This window comes from Danio rerio, chromosome 10 (genome assembly GCF_052040795.2).
Source record: "Danio rerio strain M-AB ecotype USA chromosome 10, GRCz13ab, whole genome shotgun sequence".
Classification (NCBI taxonomy): Eukaryota; Metazoa; Chordata; class Actinopteri; order Cypriniformes; family Danionidae; genus Danio; species Danio rerio.
The window spans coordinates 3,407,546-3,431,593 of NC_141030.1; the positions used below are offsets into that span (position 1 = coordinate 3,407,546).

Below are 24,048 nucleotides of genomic sequence, written 5' to 3' on the forward strand. Positions count from 1 at the left end.
ACATAGCTTGCAGGGGCTAATAATATTGGCGTTAAAATGGTGTTTAAAAAATGTAATCTTCTTTTGTTCTAGCTGAAATAAAACAAATAAGACTTTCTCCAGAAGAAAAAATATTATTTCTACACGCACCGCGTGTATTATGGGGCCTGAGGTGTGTTTACTTACTGATTCACAGTTGATCCGAATGTGGAATCCGATTATGAAAGACTGTTTTTCTCTCAGGTGACACAGTTCCTCCTGGATAAGACCCTTGTAATGGACGAGGACACGCTTTATGAACTATCTCTGAAGATCGAGCCAAGACTTCCACCTGCCAACTAAACACAATGATCATGTTTACACCAGACTCCGATATCCAGAGAGTCAGTTTGTGAGAATCCAAATCTCAAAGTCTGAACCACTTATCCATATATATTCACCTCATTCCAGATGATTGCTGTAAACTCAGGTATTAATGTGCCTTGTTGTAAATGTTATGAAATTTCTTGGTACATATTTATAGGATGGTGCAATTTAATATCAGTTTGATAATCTCTTGATAATGTTTTTTACCTGAAGGCGAAAATATCAGCTCGGTTTTTAAGTCTAATCATGTCTTTAGTATATTAGTGTTCATGTTTGTATGCATACAAATGGGTTTAGATGAAACAATGTCTCACAAATTACTTGTATAAATAGTTTATGAGGATTCTTCATAGACATAATGTATTTTATACTGTAAAAAACGCTATTTACCTCACCCCGACCCCTATATATATATATATATATATATATATATATATATATATATATAATTTTAAGTATTTTGAATTACAAGGACACATGGCATGTCCTCATAAACCACTTTACTAGAGTACAACCCATGTCATCATACAATTTACTTGTACACCAGATAAACAAGCGCATAAACGTCCACACAAACACACATATACTTGTATTCATGGTTAACAGGGGCACTCCATATTTTATACAGTAAAAACTGCCTATAATATTGCACTACCCCACCCCTAACCCACCTGTGGCAAAATTTGAAAATCAAAAAGCTTTGTTAAATATGATTTTTAAGCGTTTTCCATTCGAGGGACCCTCTAAACCACCTTAACAGAGAACAACAAAGTCATACCCATGTCATAATACAACTTCATGTCCCTTTACCTAATATACCTGTACACACACTAGGGTTTACATGAAGCAAGGTCACACACACACGTACTTGTATACATGGTTTACAAGGACACTCCATAATTTATATAGTAAAAACCACTTATAATATTGCACTACACCACCCCTAACCCTAAACCCAACCCACCTGTGGCAAAATTTGAAAACCAAAAATGATTTTTAATAGTGTTGAATTAGAGGGACATTAGGTGTGACCCTCTAAACCACCTTAATAGATAACAACTAAATCATACCCATGTCGTTATACAACTTCATGTCCCTTTAAACCGAATACACCTGTACACACACTAGGGTTAAGATGAAGCAATGTCTCACACACACATTTACTTGTATACATGGTTTACAGGGACACTCCTTATTTTATGTAGTAATAACCACTTATAATATTGCACTACCCCACCCCTAACCCTAAACCCAACCCTCCAGTGGCAATATTTGAAAATCAAAAGACTTTGTTAAATATGATTTTTAATAGTGTTGAATTAGAGGGAAACGAGGTGTAAACCTCCTTAATAGAGAACAACTAAGCCATACCCAAGTCAATATACAACTCTGTGTCCCTGTAAACCTAATATACCTGTACACACACTAGGGTTGTCACGATACTGGAATTCGGTACAAATCGAAACTGAAATAATAATAATAATTTAAAAAAAGTCCATTTCCCGCTAACATTTGAGCGCTGTTGTGCCATTTCTGTTCACACGACCAACAGAAATGACTAGGATTGGCCGTGAAGGTCATCAGTTAACTGAACTCACCGATGTTTACTGAGTGCAACCACAGATACAGGGACGCTGGAGCATTTTAAAGCCCCGATTCATGAGCGGATCACTCATGTCAGCTTATAGACAAACCGGCTGATGGAAGTGACTTTAAAACTCTGTGACCATGTGGGTCAGTCAATCAGTCAGTCAGTCGACAGCGGCCTCTGGTGGATTTACCTGAGAACAGCAGGCGCTCATGGCATTGAGAGAAATTGTAATTATAATTATATAGTCAGATCACACTGCATGTTTTGTTTGTAGGCGTATTTTGATATTTTCAGCATGTGTTTGCATGAATCGCTAGATCATTTTGGATTAACGAGAGCAGTTTCTATTGTTCAAATCATCTGTTTTTCGATACTGCGAGCTCAAACCTTACCGGATTACGTGATGGTAAGGCCAAAGTACTGTAGTACTGACTTATTACCGGATCTGTGTGCCATTATACTGAAACAGCACACTCCATACTACAGTAAAAAATCCAGAATATCTGAAGGTTAATGCAGAGGACACATTTATTGTTCGTTTTTAACATGAGAACGAGTCATTCTCCATTTTACAGTTTATGGTTGTTTCCATAAAATTCACTCTTTTAACATTTTACACCTTCTTAAATGTTCATTTTGAGTCTGTTTTTGTATAAAGATAAATAGATTGTTGTTTTTTTATTTATTCAAGCATATGTCTGTACAGTGCCCTGTTTATTTCATTATTTATACGAGTGTTTATTGAAACTTTGACCTGGAAAACCTAGAGAACTTTATGCCGAGTTCAGACTGCATGGTTTTAGCCCCGATTTTGACTCGCCGACAGGTTTTGAGAAATCAAAGATAGATGCCCGAAATCACAGGTAAATCGGTGCTGGTGCACGCGAGAGACAATCACACAGTATAAACTTTCAAAGAAGCGATCTGAGAGAATCACCGATGAGTCGCCGATGCCTGTGAGATATTTGCCGTGCTGAATATCTGGAGCTCTCGGCGATTCAAATCCTGCCGTGTGGAATGTGTTCTGACTGAAAATAACATCAGCGATCGCCTACAGCCAATGAGAGAGCAGCAAAGATATACTATGTGTTTTTGGCTGTGAGACGTAGTTTGGACGAAGTTGTCAGCGATTCTTCCTACTGTAAAGTCATGCAATGTGAAAGCCCCTGTCGCCGATCCATCTTGCAGTGTAAACAAAGCAGCCCAGATAGTCATGCAGTGTGAAAACACCTGTGACATGACTACTTTGAAAATCCTGCAGTCTGAACTCAGCATTAGGCAGCCCTGCATTGTTGTTCTGCATTTAAATACTCCTCAAGGAGTGACTTTGTCTTTTCATAAACAAATTATTGTCTTTTTTTTTAAACAATAGACAACTTTCTCTGTTCTGTACATCTTTCCATGAAGCTAATAAAACTTTTTGCCTTATCTTCAGTATGCTTGTTTTTAATTATACATTCAAAAGATGAATTATAGCACAAAAAAATCTTACATAAAAGCTTACATAATTATGATCTGCATATGAGTTGTTGACTTGACGTTGCATTTTTACTAAAAGGAAAATTGTCAAATTATTCATAAATACCTTAGGCTTAATTTCACAAGTGGCTATTTTAGTGAATGTAAGTGCTGTGATGATGCGTATGGCTGCATTTCGTCTTTAAAACTAATGCTACAGGGCGGTATGTCGCAGACAACAGCTTCTACTACAGGCTGACTGCTTACCTCCGTATGCTTCCCCAAACCCAAGCAACGATTTACAAAAGCCATCCAGAAAAAGAAAAGCCCTCGTCTGATTTTTACCACGTCTTCAGATTTCACCACATTCTCACCCTGTTATGAACTTGTACACTTTATCGTTTGGATTCTGTTTTTGTCTTACCTGATTTCTGGAACCGCTCTTACCCGGTCGTCGCGGTCAGCTCCTCTCCGCATCTCAACTCCGCGACATAAATGACGAGCTAACTGGGCAAGCTTGTTGCGGCGGGAAAGCCATCCACACGGAGGTAAGCGGTCAGCAGGCGAGCGTGAAAAGAAACGCCGTCACACCGTCCCGTAGTGTTCACTTAAAAAATTAAATGGCATACGTACACTCTGGCTACATAAATCGAGGGTCTCCAGAAACACCTGCGGGACTATGTTTTCAGAATGAGACTGGGTTGGGTTTATTTGCATACAGCGATCTGATTGGTTGATGCTTCCGCCGGCGCTTGAAAAGTTGAGCTAGTTCCAACTTCTGCAGCAAGCAAGGCAGTTCAGCAACGCTTGACATCACCAATTCAAAGTGATTGGGAAGCGTTGACGCTGATGCCCCGTGTGAATTGGGCGTAACAAAGCAGGGTCAAGTGACTATACACGGTAGGGAAAATAATTGAAAAAATTGACCTGAGAAAAGTAGATCGATTATAGGTTCCGAATGTCGATTTCAATAATTTTTTTATTTAATTGCCCAGCCCTGATGTACTGTCTGTCGCCATGCCAAAGACTAAATAAATTACTCTGTAAAAAAATACTGGTTGCCTTAATTTTTTAAGCTGAATTAAATTAACCTTATGAGTCCTTTGAATTTATATTACGTTAAACTGACTTTAAAAAGCTTTCGTAAGAAAATTTACAACGTGATTAACTTAGTTTAATAAGTTATAATGAACTAAAAACATATGTTGGCATGACAAATGTATCATATAAATTTTTACAATGTAGTTATTAGAAATCAACTATTGTCGGTGCCAATGGTGTAGAGGAAACTGTACTGACACATGCGTTCTAGTGTTCACGGCGACCCGAGTTTGATTCCCGCTTCAAGGTCCTATCCCAATCCTTCCCCTCTCTCTGCTCCCCACACTTTCCTGTCAATTCTCTCTTCTGTCCTGTCAAATAAATGTTAAGGTAATAAAAGAAATCAGTTATTAAAACTATTATATTTAAAAATCTGTTGAAAATCTCTGATAAGCAACATTTGGAAAATACATTTTAAAGACTTCAAATATTAAATCATTTTGACTTCAGCTGCACATCTTAAAAGTGATTTGCTATTGGGATGAATTAGTAATGGTGGCTGTGAATAAGAGGCTATGTAGAGGTTATAAAGTAGAGTGCAAAGCGCTGGACTATGGCGGCAGGTCTCAAGGACAAGCTGGACGACAGACACGGGTTATGACCTGGCACTCACATGGAAGAGGATTGGCCATCAGGTCGGCTTCTAATCCCATATCCTGGGAGGAGCGCCAGATTCCCGCACAGACTGTGTGCTTCCTGACACTGAGGAGACTCTACAGGTAAAACTCTCCTCTTTTACATTACTTTACTTAGTATAACCAAATGTCAATTTTGATCCTGGAGAGTAGGGATCCTAGAGTTTATTAGTCATAGTTTTACTACACTATAAATAATTTCTTGCTGCCCTAAATTTGTTTTTGTTTTCTAGTCGTCATCTCTACTTACATCAAGCAAACTTACTAAAAAGATGAAGTTTAACTTTTTATAACTTAGAAAATTGAGTGGAAACCTGATTAACTTATTAAAATGACTTAAGCAATATAAAATTATGTTGTCTTGATTATGTCTGGTCATTATATTTTTTACAGTGTATTAAAATCCAAATTCCTGCTTTTTAAGATTAGTTATTTATCATGAACTTACAATGTACAACTTTATTTTCATTAATTAACTTTATCAAAGTAATTAATATTGTAATTAACGTACGTTTTGTCCCAAATAACTGTAAAAATAGTGTATTTTCACTGACAATTGTGGCAAAAATGTTGGGTTCCTCACAATTCCTTCATGCTGTTCTAACACAAATCAATTAAACTTACTTAATTGTTTTTACCAATTTTAGTTGATTCAACATAAAACAATTAATTTGTCTAAAAAATTTAAGAATTGTGTTGTTTCAACTTATTTTTAAATACACAGTTTAAACAAGCAACTAATGGCATTTTTTTAAATGTGTGAATGCAATACGAGTAAGCCAATAATTCACGTTTTTGTGTGTGTATTTGGATTATTTTCTCATTAAATATTCTTAACCATTGTATTGAACCCCATTTATCAGTTTACTATTTCAACAAACTTATTGAAATCCCTGTGCCATATTTAATGACATTATAAAGACGTTAATGCATCTTATTATGCATTCAGCAGATTCTTTAAAATTGGTAATGTTGCCAGATTTATTACTTTAGAATAAACTATAACATTACTCTGCAAAAAACAAGTCTTGGTTCTAGTCCAAATATCCAATTAAGTCTTATATCAAGAAGGATTTTCTAGACAACCAAAAAACATTGTCTTATTTTAAGAAATAATGTGCAAAATTAAGTGTTTTTTTTTTTCATGAAAACAAGCAAAATAATACCAATGAGGTACATAAAATATTCTTATTTTAAAGCGAAAGCAAGATTACCTTGCTTACCCCATTGGCAGATTATTTTGCTTCTTTCAAGAGAATACTCACTTAATATCAGCACATTATTTCTGAAAACAACAAAACAATTTCTGCTTGTCCAGAAGCTTGATTTATTAATTTGTAAATTTTGTGACTAGAAACCAGATAAAAAGCTCCATTTTAACAATCTAGGTGCAAAGTCTAAAGCGGATGGCATTAAGCATTAAGGATGTGTCCGAATCCACTTTTGCTATTTTAAGGATGGAAAAATACGCTCTGAGCCCTGGCGCATGGTCTAACAGGGTTTTGCTTATTATCTTAATGATTTATGGATGTGTTTAGAGCTTAATTTGTATTTAAACAATCAGAGTCTCATCTCCTATTCCCTTTAAGAGTCAGTTGTGTTGCGCCATGGCGCATTTGCTATTTACATGGCAGAAAAACTGAACGCTTCACTAGCGAGAAAACAGTTAAACAGGGCATCTGCTGCACAAGGATAAAGAATGAGCCTCCACCATTCAGCCTCTTTACTTTCTTTTTACTTTACTTTTACTCTTTACTACTTTACTTTCATGGATGAGGAAACGGTGTTGTACGCACTTCGTTAGCCTACATATTTAATAGTTAGTTACGCTCAAAGTTTTTTTTCTAATTACCAGCAAATTAATAAATAAACAATAATAATGAAGTGTGGTAAAAAAAAAAAATAATAAAATAAAAAACATTTTATATTTAAACGTATGTATGGTTTGGATAAGGTGATGTGACGTCTCCAAAACCCCACAGGTGGACAAATCTAAACTTGTTTTTTTTTTAAACAAATATAAATACGCATCAGGGCTCGTACAATCTGGTAGCCCGACGTGCATATAAAATTATTACTGCTAAAAATAAATAATGAATAAACTGAGAAGCACTATATATCTATATACAAGATATGTGTGTGTTGCTGTAAACCTGAAAAATTAAGTGTTTTTTTTTCTTGAAACTAACAAAACTATCTGAATAATCCAATAGTATCTGGATGCAGCCTTTATGATGCAAGCTGAGATCACTCAATGATGCAATGTTAGACTCAATGCACTCAATGGAGTGAGTGACGTCACTGTGATGGGTAGGGTTAGGGGTAGGGTTAGGTGAGCCCTTTAAAAAATAATTTAATGCAGCTCAGATTGCACTGCACCAGGTCTGCATCCAGATCCCTCTCCAATAATCTGCCAAAATGTAAATTAATCCTATTTTAAAGCGAACACAAGTTTGCTCGTTTTAAGGAAAAACTCACTACATTTCCCTCATTATTACTGAAAACAAGACAAAATTGTCTGCTTGTCGAGAAAATGCTACTTGATTTAAGACTTTTTAGATATTTGGATTAGAAACAAGACTAACCATCTTTTGCAGTGACTGTACATTATGATTTGATGGTATTCTACAAACATCCTAGACTAATCCTACAGTTAAAAGCCTAATAATCCTCCAGTACTCGGCTACAGTGCTGAAGAGCCACCTGCTACTGAAGTATTACAGCTTGTTCCTGGTTTTGCGGTTTTATGTAGATCTGAGTTCAGATTCTGGTCAGGTCTTGTGTCCACTGGCGTGACCTGTTCAGAATGTTACGCCTAAGCACGAGGCATCTAGTCTGCGAGTCTATTAATAACACTTTCACTTTTAGAGAGTCACATTTGCAGTATCGAAAGGGCAGCGGACTGCAGAGTTAAGCATGTCACTACACTCGAAAAATGATTTTTAAAAAATTAAAATGAGCTAAAACCACAAAATTCTTGAGTTTTATTTAACTGTTTTGCGTTCAATCCACTTAAATTGGTCTAAACAATTGTTAGCTTAATCAATTTGTGTTGGGGTGACATAAAAAGCATTACGTTAACTAATTCGTTTTTGCAAATTTAGGTAGATCAACATAAAACAATCACGTTGTCCCTCCCAAAAACTCAAGAATCGTGCTGTTTCAGCTCTGCTTTAAACAAGTAGTTTGAACAAACAATAAGCGTAATTGTTTTGAAGTGTTGATCTTGTTTTTAAGAAAACATTAAGTTGTTTTAACATAGGCTCATTCTGAAAATGTGCCCCTATATACATTTCTGGAGATCGTAAATTATGTAGCCAGAGGTATGTATGGCTGCATTTTATCTTTAAAACAGACGATACGGCACCGATATGACTCTGTTTCTTTTCGCGCTTACCAGTTGACCACTTTTCTCAGTGTGGACGGCTTTTCCACTGTTACTAGTTTGTCCAGTGGCTCGCCACATACGCTGACAGACTTGAGATGCAGAGAAGAGTTGACTACGACCACCAACACAGGCTCATTCTGAAAACGTACCCCTATATACATTTCTGGAGATCGTGAATTATGTATCCAGAAGTATGTATGGCTGCATTTCGTCGTTAAAATGAATGCTACAAGGCGGCATGACGCCTTTTCATGCTTATCAGCTGATCGCTTACCTCTGTATAGATGGCTTTCCTGCTGTTATTAGTTTGGCTCAACGCGTCAAGTCAGTAGACTTGAGACAAAGAAAAAAAGAATTGACCGTCACGACAGGGTTTGAGTCCTGCAAAGAATGGTTCCAGAAAGTGGGTAAGACATAAACAGAAGCCAAAAACTAAAATAAACAAGTAAATAACAGGGTGAGAATGTGGTTAGATCTGAAAACGTGGTAAAATCAGACGAGGACTTTTCTTTTTTCTGGATTGCTTTTGAAAACACTGTCGGTTGGGTTTAGGGAAGTGGGCGCTGGTCAATCGGTGCTTTCGAAAACATCATTGGTGGGTCAGTCGATCAGTCAGTAGACAGCGGCCTCTGGTGCATTTACACATGAACAGCAGGTGCGAGTGTCACTCGTGAGAGAAATTTGAGATCTGAAAAAGCGTACAGAGCGGCCTCTGGTGGATTTGCGAAAACTAAAACTGCAAAAACTCATAGCTACCGGGATGTATGTTGCGCTGTCCAGAAATGTATAAATTGGTATGTTTTCAGAATGAGCTTGGGTTGGATCATTTTAAGATTATTTATCTTTTTCTTTTTAGTTACAAAAGCTTAAACTTAGATATTTTAACTGCAAATTTAGCTTAATTACTATCAGACATAATTTAAGACAAGCCTTGTCTCAAAAAAATGAATGTTGCTGTTGAAATAACACAATTCTGGAAATTCTTCTGGGACAACTTAATAGTTTTATGTTCAGTCCACTTAAATTGGTAAAAATAATTAAGTTAACTTAATCGATTTGTGTTGCGACAACATGAAGGTATTTGTGTGGAGGCCAGCATTTTTTTACAGAGTAAATATTAAAGTTTGAGAATGCGCTAATTGAAAACTCTTATTTATTGGCCAAGGTTGAAAATATGCCAAATGATGTCTTTAGAGTGGTAACTGGCAAAAACCTCCTTATAAAGTCAAGAGTTACAATCATATTTCAAAACAAAAAATCCAGGTTTCCACCAACGCAATCTCACAATAATTCATAACTTTTTGATTTAGTGGCTAATTCGTACAATCTAATTCGTACAATTTAGTACGATTTACTCATAACCCAATGACGGTTGGGGTTAGGGGTGGGGTTGGGTGCCACACCTCCTTTTTAAAATCGTACATTTTCGTATGACTGAACTCCGTACGAATACCGTGGGAATTAGCCACTAAACTGACAAAATGTAAAATACTTACGTTTCCTCGTGAGATCAGACTGCACACAAATGATTTGTGTTGGGGGAACATGAAAAAATTAAGTTACCCTAGAAGTTTTTACAAATTTAAGTGGATTAAACATAAAACAATTAGTTTATCCCAAAACAAACAAAAAAAACCTCTAGAATTGTGTTGATCCAACTCATATTAAATAAGTAGATAAGTAGTGTGAAGAAGCAACAAACATTTTATTTGAGTGTTGATCTTGATCTAAGAATACAATATACTATGCAAGATAGGCTGTGTAAAATTATCATGATTGTTTTTGCTTAGTTAAAGACTAAAGTTAGCTATTTTACCTTTATTCTTAAAAACATCTTTTAAGACCAGCCTAAGACTTCATTTTAGCTGTAATAGCTTGTTTTAGGTTGCCTAACAGCAAGAAGGTCGCTGGTTTGAGTCCCAGTTGGCATTTCTATGTGGAAATGTTGGCGTGGGTTTCCTCTGGTTTCCCCCAGAGTCCAAACACATGAGCTATTGGTTCATTTAATATTTTATATTTGGATGGTACAGTTTTGTGCAATAAGCCTTTATTTGTTTCTTCTATGATGCCATTTAAAGTTAAACTTGAGGATCCTTTTTGAAAGCATTTATTTGAGTAAATCCTCCACTGTTCTGTTATTGCTGTAGGTTTATATGTTGTAGAACTGCTTTTGTCCTTAGTTTTATTTGACAATGTGTGACAAAATGACATTGACTTAAAAATGTAAGATGGATTTAACAAGTGCAGCCGGCGCTAAATAGAGGCAAGCATGTTAAGGAAGTATTAGAGTTAATGGAGTTAATAAACCAGTCTCTTAATAAGGTGACCAGTCAGTAACAAGTAAAGCTGCCATCTTAAATCAGGTTTGTCAGCTTAGGGTCACCATCTGTCTGCTGACACAAAGTTAGTTTAATGTTTAGTTTGCAGTTAAATGTTCATTGCTGTTACTATTATAATGATCATTTATTTTAATATGACACTTTTAAAACTTTAATTGTGCAAGTGTCACTTTTATAAGCCAGCCTCTAATGGTAAAAATGTATTAATTCTGTTTTGTAATCACACCTGATAAAAACGGTCTGCAGAAACACTTTGATTGACATTCTCCCTTTGTACATGTCATCAAAGGGGGAAAGCCCCGCCTACTAATGACAATCTCTCACTCATTAGCATAGATAGCCCTGAATAAGAAGCACAGATAACTTTAGTCATGTTTTGAATCTGCCACTATGCTGATGCATAGGTGTTTGTGGCCACGCCCCCTTTTGAAAAGAGCACAATCTCATTTGAATATAAAGCAACAGTCATGAAAACGGCACAATTTGGATCAAAGCATAAAAGGGGCAGTTTCAAAAGTTATAACACATTATTTGTGTGGTATTTTGTGCTGAAACTTACATCCACACTCTAAGGACATCAGAGAATTATTTTACATCTTGTAAAAAGGGGCATAATAGGCATACTTTAATTCTCATAGTGCTTTAAGGCTGGGACACACCACCAAATAACTAGCACCAAAGAAACCCAACTGTGTCATCGACTTGCGTTGGCTCATGTCTGGACTAAAAAGCTGCATGTGAACACACAAAACAGATAAAAGCCGACTGAAACAAAAGTCGATAATGGCTGACGTAGCCCAATGGCCGATCATCGGCTTGGTACATATAATGTATATGTATAATAAACATTGTCAGAAACTATCCACAGCCATATCAACCTGCAGCCCAAGACCGGTTACTCTTGAGCCTGGTCAGTACCTGGATGGGAGACCACATGGGAAAACTAGGTTGCTGTTGGTGTGGTGTTAGTGAGGCCAGCAGGGGGCGCTTAACCTGTGGACTGTGTGAGTCCTAATGCCCCTGTACAGTGAAGGGGACACTATACTGTAAGTGAGCGCCGTCTTTCGGATGAGACGTTAAACCGAGGTCCTGACACTCTGTGGTCATTAAAAATCCCATGGCACTCTCGTAAAGAGCAGGGGCCCCAACCTATCATGGCCACTGAATTGGTGGTATCACTATCTCTCAACTCCACCTACTGTATAGCTGGTGTGTGGTGAGTGCTTTGGCACCGTTGTTCTGTGGCTGCCGTCGCATCATCCAAGTGGATGCTGCACACTGGTGGTGGTGTAGAGAGACCCCCCACCCTAATGATTGTAATAAATGCACTATTTAAATACAAATTCCATTACAATGTAAATGTACAAAACTGATCGGAACTACACATACATCTCACAAATAGGTAAGTCTAAAACAGTGAAAAGACAATTAAAACTTATTGAGGATCCATGCAAGACCTTTTAAACATTTGAACGTGAAAACTAACAGGGAGCCAATGTAGAGTTTCCAAAACAGGAGTGATGTGGTTCTTGTAAGAATTAGCTGAATTTTGGACGTACTGCAGTTTATTTAGGGTGGATTTTGAAAGACTTGCAAGCAAAGACTTGATTTGTTATTATTGTAAACTGTACATTTGAATATAAAGATGGAAAAATGTAAGTGTACTTAACAGTGTACTGATGATTCTGAAGACCTTCCAACACTGTTCCTCCAGTGCTGACCCCATCTGAACTTTTTGAGGAGAATCGGTGTGAAGATGGCTGGTTCAATTGGCAAGATGATGTCGAGCCGCACCACTGGCCTGCTCATGGCAAGCCTCGGAGCTGGTGCTTTGGCGACCGGATATATGATGAGTGACAGTGCTGCAATCTCTGCGGACGAGAAGAGGAAACTCTACCCTCCCAGGTAAGACTTGGATATACTTCTCTTGTTCTACTCATGCTCAAGAAAAGTCCCTGAGAACTAGGGAAGTTAGGTTGAAAACATCCATTTAATGCATTTAAAGGCATAACTAACCCAAAAATGGACACAGTATTTACTCATCTTCATGTAACCCCGCTGGTACTACACCACCCAACCTGCTTCAAGCTGGGATTAACCCGGCGACTTTCCTCTTGGGAGTCAGTTGCTCTAACAAGGAGGCTAAGGACCATTGCCTCTAGAGTCTGTCGCTAGAGCATATTTCGGGTTCAGAGGAGTGAGGTTTACCTGCACAGCACTTCAATAGCTGGCCTTTGTAACACTCACCCTTCTAAACCTCACTTCCATCCGGGTCATGGCACCAATGTAATCCCCCCAGTCCTACACCACCCAACCCGTTCTGAGCTGGGATCCAACTGGCAACTCTCTGCATGGAAATCTGTTACTCTACTAAGGAGGTTAAAGACCACATCTGTCAAGCACCTTTTCGGGTTCAGAGGAGTGTGGTTTGCCTTCACAGCACTTTACTAGCATTGCTTTACATTTTAATGTACTGGCCTCTGTTACAATGGTTATAAGCCTTCGAGTTTCTCTATTCTGTTGAACACAACAATGATATTTTGAAGAAAGCTAAAAACCTGTAAACATTAACCTCCATCATAGGCATAAAAAATCTTTCAGAGTTCAACTGAATCAAGCAAAGTATTTATGTGTTCAACAAAAGAAAGTGACCCATAAGGTGTAAATCAAGTAAAGGGCGAGTAAATGATGACAGAATTTAAACTTTTGGGTGAACTGCTCCTTTAACTTGCACTTGCTCTGCAAGGCAAAAAATATGATCAGTTGAAAAGGTCATGATGTACTTTGATGAAGTGTCTCACGCTAACTAAGTGAAAGGTAAATGGGTGGGAACATGACACTTAAGTAGCTTATGTCCTGTCCCACACGCCACCTCTTTTACCCTTTACGTTAGTAGATGTCAAAGATCAAATCAGATCATCAGTCTAAGACTGATTGAAGTTTACTAGAGGAACCAACTGTGAAGAAAGATGTTTTCTAGGTTGATCCTAAAAGACCCTTCACCCAAATACAAACCAAGAAACCACAGCAACTCTGTCTGACCAGCTAGTCTCATGTTACAGTCAAACAGAATTTGGATTTAGGCCCAGTTCACAAGAAGTCCATCTGCCCTGAATGTCACCGTCAGGTTTTGTGATCCTCTGAGTTCACTAATATAATCCTGGATAGACTTACAGGTAGTAATCCAATATGAAGCCGATGCTAGTGTAGTCCTGACTGAATCCTTATCAAGGCCCAATCCCAATTCTCTTTTTTTTACCCCTACCCCTTCCCCTTGGCCCTCAAAACAGAGTGTAAGGGGAAAGGCTTAAAATTTACCCTAGGGTATGGGACAGGACTTACTTTACGAGCTCTTACTTCATAGGACATTGATGATGGCGACTGCTGTAGTTATTCCAGTAGCATAATTCTTTAGTATTTATCATCAGGAAATCACTGAAGGCGATGGTATCATGTTATCAATGTGGCAATAAGCTTGCAACTGTACTGTGTTTTTACAACATGGCCATATTCATCTATGTAAACACAAAAAAACAGCATTAACATTATACCAGACATTGAAAAAAGGTAACTCCATGTTGCCTTTCAAGCTGGGGTATTCTGGAAAATTTTCGTACCCCTTGGGTTCTAGTGTGGTCCTGGAAAAATCTGTTTCAAGGACTATCTAGCACTTCCCCTTAGCCCTACGCCTACAAGCTAAAGAGAACTAGGACACCCCTAGCCCTTCACATGAACGTGGAAAATGAGGGGCAGAGGTAAGGGGAAGGAGTAGAATTGGAATTGGGCCTAAGTCTGGCCTCAGAGCTGGAGCCAGTGATGACTTTGCACATAGTGAACGGGTTGTACAGCCTTATACCAGAAGATAGAAATGACCTTCTGAAGCGCATCAAGGTTGCTTTGCTGAAACACTCTACTCATTCCTATCAGAATGCCATGATCGAGGTGACAAACAACAATTTAGACATAATTTTCCTCTCAGGTTCTACTTTCATGGGCACAAATACAACATGACTCACAACATATCTGTTTCTACCCTAAGATGCAAATTAAACTTGCGAAAACATGGAATATTGCATAAAACATTTGCATAATGAATTACTTGTGTCTCAGAAGACGACGAAAAAAATGCAATGATTGTGTGGTGACTTTTGGCGGTATGAGATGCTCTCTGGGACCTCAAATAGTCAAGACAGTTCTGGGAGGGAATAAAACTGAACCACTGTGATGACAGGCTTTGGCTGAGATTGACCAAAACAACATTTCAGATGTTTTACAATGTGGTCTGTCTGCTGGTTTCTGCATTAATGCCATCCCATTGTGCGCATCTTCATCATCACGTGACCTGTTAAAACAAAATCACATAACTTTTTTGATACACATTCTGGAATTTGTCCATTGTGGAATTTGAATAAATGTCTATTGTGGCAGCACGGTGGTTCAGTGATTAGCAAGAAAGTCGCTGTCGTGTGTAGTTTGCATGTTCTCACAGTGTTGGCGTAGGTTTCCTCTGGGTGCTCCGGTGTCCCCCAACAGTCCAAACACATGTGCTATAGATGAATTGGCCAAACAAAATTGGCCCTAGTGTATTAGTGTGTGTGTAAAAGCGAGATTAAACAGTAGTTTATGCACTTTTTTTGTCTTAAAATAAAAAAATGTATCCTACTCAGTTATGCGAATAAATGCACATTTTCAAAATGTATGCAAATCTTGGCATTTCCATTATAGCAATTCTTATGGCAATTGTGTTGCTTCACAGTGCTGACTTCCCTGACCTTCGCAAGCACAACAACTGCATGGCGAGTGCGCTGACCCCGGCCATCTATGCCAAACTGAGGGACAAACTCACTCCCAACAACTGGACTCTTGACCAGTGCATTCAGACTGGTGTGGACAACCCTGGTCATCCCTTCATCAAGACTGTTGGAATGGTCGCTGGTGATGAGGAGAGCTATGAGGTACAGCAACACATTTGAGTGTATTAATGCAGTTTTCACGTGAGACAATATCTTCTATATATATTGTAAATATGTAGTTCCTGGAAAGGGTCCACAGCATGCGTTATTTTTGGATTACTAACTTCTTAACCAGCTTATCCAGCAGACATCCTTGATAATCTTGCTTCTACAGATATGTTGTTTTTAAAAGTATGACTAAAGCAGTCTTTCTAGCCTCGCTAAACATTCTGCTGTTGAAGCAAACTAGAGTGGACTAGGGGACAATAAGCAATACCGCAGCACTGACATTAACCAGCTTGGCCAAGTCAATTTGATTAGTGTATAAGCTGGTCTTGTGTTTCGTTGTATGGAGAGAGTCCATGTTTTAAGATCAATATTTAATTCAAATTATTTTTCGTGTCAGAAGTAAACATAGCAGTTCATGCTTCAAAACAACAACAAAACTATAGATGCCATGAAGCCAAAGGGAAGACAATCAGAACAACTACTTTAGGCATATCCAGCAACTTCTAAACAATATTTGTCCAACTTTAAAGGGTGTTGACCTTTGCACTGTTGAGCCTGGCAGTAGTACCTTCCAGCAAGACAATGTCTTTAAAGTATGAAAACCAGGTAAAGGTTGAGGAAGAAGATGAACTCAATCCATATGAATCCATGTCTAACTAGTCTTTTTGGCAGCAGTACTTGAAGCTGGTAAGGTCCTTTTTTGATGAGCACTTAACTGAAGAATCAAATCTAATATTCAATTCAATTCAATTCAGCTTTATTTGTATAGCGCTTTTACAATGTAGATTGTGTCAAAGCAGCTTCACATAAATGGTCATAGTAACTGGAACAGTGTGGTTCAGTAACTGGAACAGTGTGGTTCAGGTTTTAGTGTTTAAGTTCAGTTCAGTTCAGTTTAGCTCAGTTCAGTGTGATTTAATCATTAATAAAAGAAAAAGTAGGGGATTTCAAGGTATGTCTAAATGTAGAAAATCAAAAAGAATAGAACATACAAATCTCCAAAATATATCCAAAATAATGCCTCACTGGACATTCCCAAAATATCAACCCAGGCTCATTCTGGAAACGTAGCCCCGTGAACGTTTCTGGAGACCGCGAAATACATCCCGGGAGGTACGTATTTGTGCAGTTTTTGTTTTCGCAAATTCATGAAAGGCCGCTGTGCCATGAATTTTCGCGTCTCGAACGCCTCTCGGAAGCGCGCGCTGTTCTCGCGTGAAAAGCTGCCAGAGGCCGCTGTCGAGCGACCGGCTGTCCGACTGACTGAATAACTGAAAGATAAACTGGGCAGCCGGCAAATCGGCCGACCCAACCACCCTCCTCCTCCTTTCCTAAACCCAAGCAACGATTTACAAAAGCCGTCCAGAAAAGAAAAGCAAAAGCCCTCGTCCGATTTTGACCGAGTTTTGGTATTTCACTGCATTCTCTCCCCGTCTCGAACTCGTTCACTTATATTTTTTGGATTCTGTTTTTCATCTTACCTGATTTCTGGAACCACTCTACCCTCGGACTCAAACTTGGTCGTCGCCGCGGGTGGCTCCTCCTCCTCCGAGCCTTCGCAACACTACGAGCTAAGCGGACAAACTGGTTGTGGCGGGAAAGCCCTCCATATGGAGGTGAGCCATCACAGCCAGCAAGCGCGAAGAAGACAAGCACCATCATGCCATCCCGTAGCGTTTGCTCGAAAAAACGTAAACCTCTGGCCACGTAAATCGCGGTCTCCAGAAACGTCCGCGGGGCTATGTTTTTAGAATGAGCTTGGGTTGCAAAATAAGTATGTAAGACCCTAAAGCACAGGAGTCAAACTCAGTTCCTGGAGGGCCGCAGCTCTGCACACTTTAGTTCCAACCCTAATCAAACACACCTGATCAAACTAATCAAGTCCTTTAGGATTGTTTGAAACCTACAGGTAAGTATGTTAGAGTTGGGTTGGAACTTAATTGTGCAGAGCTGCAGCCCTCCATTAATGATTTTGACACCCTTGGCTTTCAGGATATGTATTATAAAAGTGACAAAAAAGATCAGACATAACTTTCATCTTGTCTAATATGGTGGAAGAGACAACACTCTTGACCTTTCTGCTACTATTTAACGTTGCAGGTGTTTGCTGAAATCTTTGATCCTGTAATCAAGGACAGACACAATGGCTATGACCCAAGAAACATGAAGCATCCCACTGACCTGGATGCCAGCAAGGTACACAATCTTTTTACGCAAAACGATTTTCATAGAATTCCATTCGATTCCATGCAGTCTGATTTTTTTTTTTTTCGATTTTGCAGCTCCATTCAGGCATGTTTGATGAACACTACGTCCTGTCCTCCCGTGTGCGCACAGGCCGCAGCATCCGTGGCCTCAGCCTTCCCCCTGCCTGTAGCCGCGCAGAGCGTCGTGAAGTGGAAAGGGTGGTAATCCAGGCCTTAGCTGGACTGAAGGGAGACCTCTCTGGACGTTACTACAGCCTGACTGAAATGACTGACCATGAGCAGCAGAGACTCATTGATGTGAGTTGCTTCAAAGTGACAGAGCTCTAGGCTAAAGGAACATTCCACTTTTTTGGCAATAGGATCATTTCACAAGTCCCCAAAACTAAGTAGCTGAGTTTTACCATTTTCGAATCCATTCAGCCAACTTTTTTTATTTAAAGTTTGACTCCTCTGTAGTTATTACATCGTGCACCACTAAGATCAACAGAAAGTAAAAAGTTGCTATTTTCTAGGCCGCTACAGCAAGGAATTATACTGTCATTCTGACATAATATTCAAGGGACTTTGCTGCTGTACCATGGCTGTGGCAGGCACAATGTTATTATTAGCAAAATTCCTTGATTTCTGTGCTGCATTGAGAGTATAGTTCCGAGCCATATTAATCAAGAAAAATCGCAACTTTTTCCATTTTCAATTGATCTTAGTACGTGACGTATTTACAAAAGAGTCAAGGGCCGGTGTCCTGTATTATTCTCCAACACCCTTCTACACACCTTCCTGAAAGTTTCTAGTACACCTAGAAAGAGCTTACCCTTCTGAAAAATCCAGCTTAAACCAGCCTAGGCTGGTTGGCTGGTTTTAGCTGGTTGACCAGGCTGGTTTTAGAGGGGTTTTGGCCACTTCCAGGCTGGTTTCCAGCCATTTGCAGCCTGGTCTTAGCTGGTCAGGCTGGAAAAATGACCAGCTAAATCCAGCTAAAACCAGCTGGACCAGCCTGGTTTAAGCTGGACATAGCTGGTTTTGGCTGGGCTCCCAGCCTGGCTAGGCTGGTCAAGCTGGTTTTAGCTGGTCATCTCCCAGCCTGACCAGCTAAGACCAGGCTGGAAATGGCTGGAAACCAGCCTGGAAATGGCCAAAACCCCTCTAAAACCAGCCTGGCTGACCAGCTAAAACCAGCCAACCAGCCTAGGCTGGTTTAAGCTGGATTTTTCAGCAGGGTTAGCTGATTCAGTTGTGTCTAACTGGGGTTGGAACTAAACTCAGGACCTTCAGGACCGAGTCTGGGCACCCCTGGTCTAATCCAATTCAATGATTTATGGTAAGCTAAGCTAAAAAAAGGCTACCACCAGACCCATAGATCGGCTGAATGGATTAAAAAATGTTAAAACCCAACAGTTTAACTCTAGAGAAGCTGTAAAATGAACCGATGTTCAAAAAAGTGGAGTGGTTCTTTAAGTGTTTCAATTGAGAATGACTGGGTTTACTTCCACACATCATGATGCTAAAATCTTCCTTTCATGCTGGCACGGCTTAGGAGCATTTTCTCTTTGACAAGCCTGTGTCTCCTCTGCTCACTGCATCTGGGATGGCCAGGGACTGGCCTGATGCTCGTGGGATCTGGTAAGGTTAGAGCAGGGGTGTCCAAACTCGGTCCTGAAGGGATGATGTCGTGCAGAGTTTAGCTCCAGCTTGTTTCGTCACACCTGCCAGAAAGTTTCTTGTATGCAAGTTAAACTTGCTGCATCTGAAATTGCATACTTCCTTACTATATAGTATGTTAAAAACAGTATATGAAGCGAGCAGTATGTTCGAAGTCAGTACTTGAAAAACGTTATGCGAGAAGAACATGGATCACCTACTACTTCCGGCGAGATTCTGAAGTGCGCATTCGATAGACGCTACAATATCCCATCATGCCACACAAGAGTCTTCATGAATAGGAGAGAATCGATGCAACTGACACAGGTAGGTCACATGATAATGACATATTGCCGATGTAGTACGTCCAAATTACATTCGTACATTCGTATTCGTAAATGCACTTTTCTAATGGTCGTGTAGTAAACGAACGGTTCGGACACAGCCCCTGGTTAGCTGGTTCAGCTGTGTCTAATTAGAGTTGGAGCTCGGCAGGACACCGAGCCTCCAGGACCAAGTTTGGGCACCCCTGGATTAGAGGGAAAGAGAAAAGACCCCAACAGCCCCATGCTTTTCTCCCATCTCACAAGTTTTTTTTATAGGTTACGATTGTCTCAAGTATCGCTCCGCTCCCTGTGTCTTGCCTTCCCATTACTCTTTATTCCTCAGTTCGATCTAGCCTTGTCTTCCTGTCATCCCTCTCTAGGACCACTTCCTGTTTGACAAACCTGTTTCCCCCTTGTTGACTTGCGCCTTTATGGCCCGCGACTGGCCAGATGCAAGAGGCATCTGGTATGACTTTTGAAAATTCTTAGCATGTCTTGATCTCCAATTGTGTAGCTAACGAGATTCACACATTTATGTGCAAGTAAAAAACTGCCTTCAGATAAAAAGTGGCGTAAATTCAACGTCATTTTGAATGCATGACATGAGATTCTACTGCAAGATGGCGTGGCTTAAAACCTTAATTTAATCTTTCATACGAGACAGATTGCTTTTTTATTAAAAGCTCTTCCGTGTGTTAAATCTAATCATAAGGCACAACAATGAGAAGACCTTCCTGATATGGGTCAATGAGGAAGACCACACCCGTGTCATCTCCATGGAGAAGGGTGGCAACATGAAAAGGGTGTTTGAGAGGTTCTGCAGAGGACTCAAACAGGTACCAAACTTTTCCTCCTTGTTCTAGAATGTGAGGTTCTATTTGACACATGCATGTGGTAAATTTGTCCTGTAAAGTTATTGTCTTGCATCTGAAGGCTGCTTCTGTGTTGAACAGGTGGAACACTTGATTCAGGAGAGGGGCTGGGAGTTCATGTGGAATGAACGTCTTGGCTACGTCTTGACCTGCCCATCCAACCTGGGCACCGGCCTCAGGGCTGGAGTACACGTCCGCTTGCCAAAGCTCAGCAAGGTAATTAACTAATCTTATCTAAACGGCACACTTTTCAGAAAGGCATTTCTAACATAAGTCTAAATATCCGAAATAACTGCCTGTAGGACCCTCGCTTTGGCAAGATCCTGGATAACCTGCGGCTGCAAAAGCGTGGCACTGGAGGTGTGGATACAGCTGCGGTGGGCGATACCTTCGACATCTCAAACCTTGACCGCCTGGGCAAATCCGAGGTGGGTCATTCAAAGCTAGTGGGCTAACTATACAGAGAGTTACATTTATATTAGACATGCACCAAAAATAAAACCAAAAATTCTGGATGCACTTGCCCAAAAATCAACCTAAAGATTCATTCATTCATTTTCTCGTCGGCTTAGTCCCTTTATTAATCCGGGGTCACCACAGCGGAATGAACCACCAACTTATCCAGCTAGTTTTTAACGCAGCGGTTGCCCTTCCAGCAGCAACCCATCTCTGGGAAACATCCACAGACATTCACACACACACTCGTACACTACGGACAATTTAGCCTACCCAGTTTACCTGTACCGCATGTCTTTGGACTGTGGGGGAAACCGGAGCACCCGGAGGAAACCCACGCAAAGACAGGGAGAACATGCAAACTCCTCACAGAAACGCCAACTGAGCAAAGGTTCGAACCAGCATCGCAGCGACCTTCTTGCTGTGAGGCGACAGCACTACCTACTGCGCCACTGCCTCGCCCAACCTAAAGATGCATAGTAATAATTATTTTATTATATAATATAATTTTGTAAGACTTTTTAAATTTTTAGTTAGCTTAGATTGCCTTCGGTTTTCACCACAATCCAAAGACATGCAGTATAGGGGAACTGGATAAACACCAAAAATTTACCGTAGTGTTTGCGTGTTTCTCAGCTTTGAGGATTCAAGAGTTAGTGTACTCTTAGTGCTGGGTTGTGGCTGTGAGGGCATTTGCTGCTTAAAACATCTGCCAGAGTAATTGGTGGTTCATTCAGCTGTGGCGACCCCTGATAAATCAGGGACTAAGCCAAAGGAAAGTGAGTCAGTGAAGAGATTATTCTGACTTAAAAAAACAACAACCACATTTTATTGACTTAACGAGTTGAGAGGCATCGAGTGAATGGGTTTCATAGAGCAGCGCTTTTCCCGTCTGGTGTGAAAGCAGCGCCACTCCATGCAATGACCTCGGCTACATGACTGATTCTTTTAGCTCATATTTTTGGCCATTTTTCTCTTTCGTCCAAAAATCTGAAAATGCTGAAAATTGGGTGCATCCCTATAATGAATATGATTTTCCATTTCTGCTGTGCTTGCCTTTACCAGGTGGAACTGGTGCAGCTGGTGGTTGATGGGGTCAACTACCTCATAGAGTGTGAAAAGAGGCTGGAGAAGGGCCAGGATATCAAGGTCCCCGCTCCTTTACAGCAGTTTAAGAAGTGAGCGACGCTCCTCTGATGAAGGCTGGACCCAACACAGCACAAAGAAACATGGACACTCCTTCCACCAATCCCAAAACTGAAGGTCTTATATGTATAGAAAGCTCAATAAAACAATTCACAAAAATATAAATGCTTTCTTATTTCGCTGGAACCACAAACATATTGTGCATTCAGCAAGGATAACTTAGCGTATCTAGCTTAATTGATCTTTACTAGGAGTCTACTATCTTATGGTGCTGCCAGAAGCTAAAGTATTTAGCGGCAGGATGTTACAACAACGTTAGCATTTACTCTGCTATCACAGACAGATAATGGGTTTATCGTAACAACGCTGAGCTAAATTTCTAAGAACCCAGACGCCCGACACATGGCCTACGCACTACAGTAATTAGCATTAGGCTAGTCAAACCAAGTAACTTTTCTCCTAGACTTCCTGATGAGTCTCTTCACTTTATCCTTAATCACATCAGGTACTGATCCAATTAAAAATGGTCTCTTGTAAAATAAATAACCTTCACAAACCAAACAAATAGTGTTTGTCAAGTTGTCAAGGTCTATTTTAACAGAACCCGTGTTACCTGGTGGTTTAAACTGTAACTAATTTAACTCCAGACACCGGCCTCCCATCTTTAGACGGGCTAATCCAGTGCGGCTAATTTCTCTATTTGGAGCTGCTTAGTGCCGTTGCTAATAATGCTAATCTTGGTTATATACTTAAAGAGAAGCTGGTTACAAGGGTAAATAATGTGTCTGCACACCTAACAAATAAATGTGTTGGCTGTAAGATGCTTCAAAATATACAACGAGGTATTTTTAAAACCCACTGACGATGTTAATGAAGCTATTTACCGCCTGATATAAACACTTTACCACATACACATTTTGCACAGGCTAAATGATGTTAAACTGAATATTAAACCCTATATTGATGTAGGAACAAGTAGTCAATAATAACGGAAGTTTCGCAAACTGACCCAATTACCTCAGTGAACTTTAATCCTTCTCCAGTTCTTCAATCGGATCTTTAGTGATTTGGCGGTTCCTTGCATGAAGGTTTTTAATGGAGCAGACCTCCCCCTACTGGCCATAGTGTGGAAATGCTCCATCATGATGTATAAATGATGTATTTTTAAATCCCAAATAGTAATTTTATAACTAACAAATCGGTACAATTGTTAATATTAATGGCATAAGATGTAAATAAATTAAAAAAATGACCAAACTTGTTTTATTTGCTGTGGAATAATGCGTAAATTAAAAGATGTATTACTTTTTAAAGCACCAAGTAGTGAGTTTTAGACAAAATGTAAAGTTATTTACCTTCTACATACCTCAAAAATTAGCCAATGAATAAAGGTATTCTTACATTATTTTCTTAAAGGGAAGGATCAAATCTGTTTTATTCATTTCTCCATTTTGGAGCTGCTTAGCGCCGTTTCCAATAATGCTAATCTTGGTTCTATACTTAACAGAGAAGCTGATTACAGGGGTAAATTATGTCTGCACACTTCACAACTAAATGTGCTGGCTGTAAGATACTGCAAACATAC

General features: G+C 39.6%; 3 protein-coding genes across 11 annotated transcripts in view; all 3 read left to right on the forward strand.

Moving 5' to 3' along the window:
• Positions 1-3,364, forward strand: part of rasgrf2a (Ras protein-specific guanine nucleotide-releasing factor 2a) — a 61,241-nt gene extending 57,877 nt beyond the window's left edge. For 2 of the 3 annotated variants that reach the window (XM_087269958.1, XM_087269959.1), the window contains one exon: positions 223-3,364. In XM_087269958.1, the coding sequence (XP_087126084.1) occupies positions 223-321 (99 nt within the window). In that variant the 3' untranslated portion in view covers positions 322-3,364. The remainder of the gene's footprint in view (positions 1-222) is intronic. The other variant, XR_015500684.1, reaches the window with a different exon arrangement.
• Positions 1-24,048, forward strand: part of zfyve16 (zinc finger, FYVE domain containing 16) — a 270,886-nt gene that overhangs the window by 134,154 nt on the left and 112,684 nt on the right. The window lies entirely within an intron of this gene.
• ckmt2a (creatine kinase, mitochondrial 2a (sarcomeric)) lies at positions 5,149-23,021 on the forward strand. Of its 7 annotated transcripts, none has more exons than NM_001308609.2 (10): positions 5,149-5,214; positions 12,572-12,762; positions 15,614-15,812; positions 17,919-18,014; positions 18,101-18,322; positions 19,560-19,645; positions 20,702-20,825; positions 20,943-21,077; positions 21,164-21,289; positions 22,383-23,021. In NM_001308609.2, exons 2-10 carry the CDS (start codon positions 12,614-12,616, stop codon positions 22,497-22,499), a joined length of 1,254 nt encoding a protein of 417 aa, NP_001295538.1. In that variant the 5' UTR covers positions 5,149-5,214; positions 12,572-12,613; the 3' UTR covers positions 22,500-23,021. The 7 variants fall into 7 exon arrangements, 2 of the variants coding, with proteins under 2 accessions (NP_001295538.1, NP_001295537.1); NM_001308608.2 differs by lacking the exon at positions 19,560-19,645 and adding an exon at positions 20,370-20,455; XR_015500244.1 differs by lacking the exon at positions 19,560-19,645 and adding an exon at positions 19,661-20,455 and having other exon boundaries at positions 5,176-5,214; positions 18,101-19,271; positions 22,383-22,628.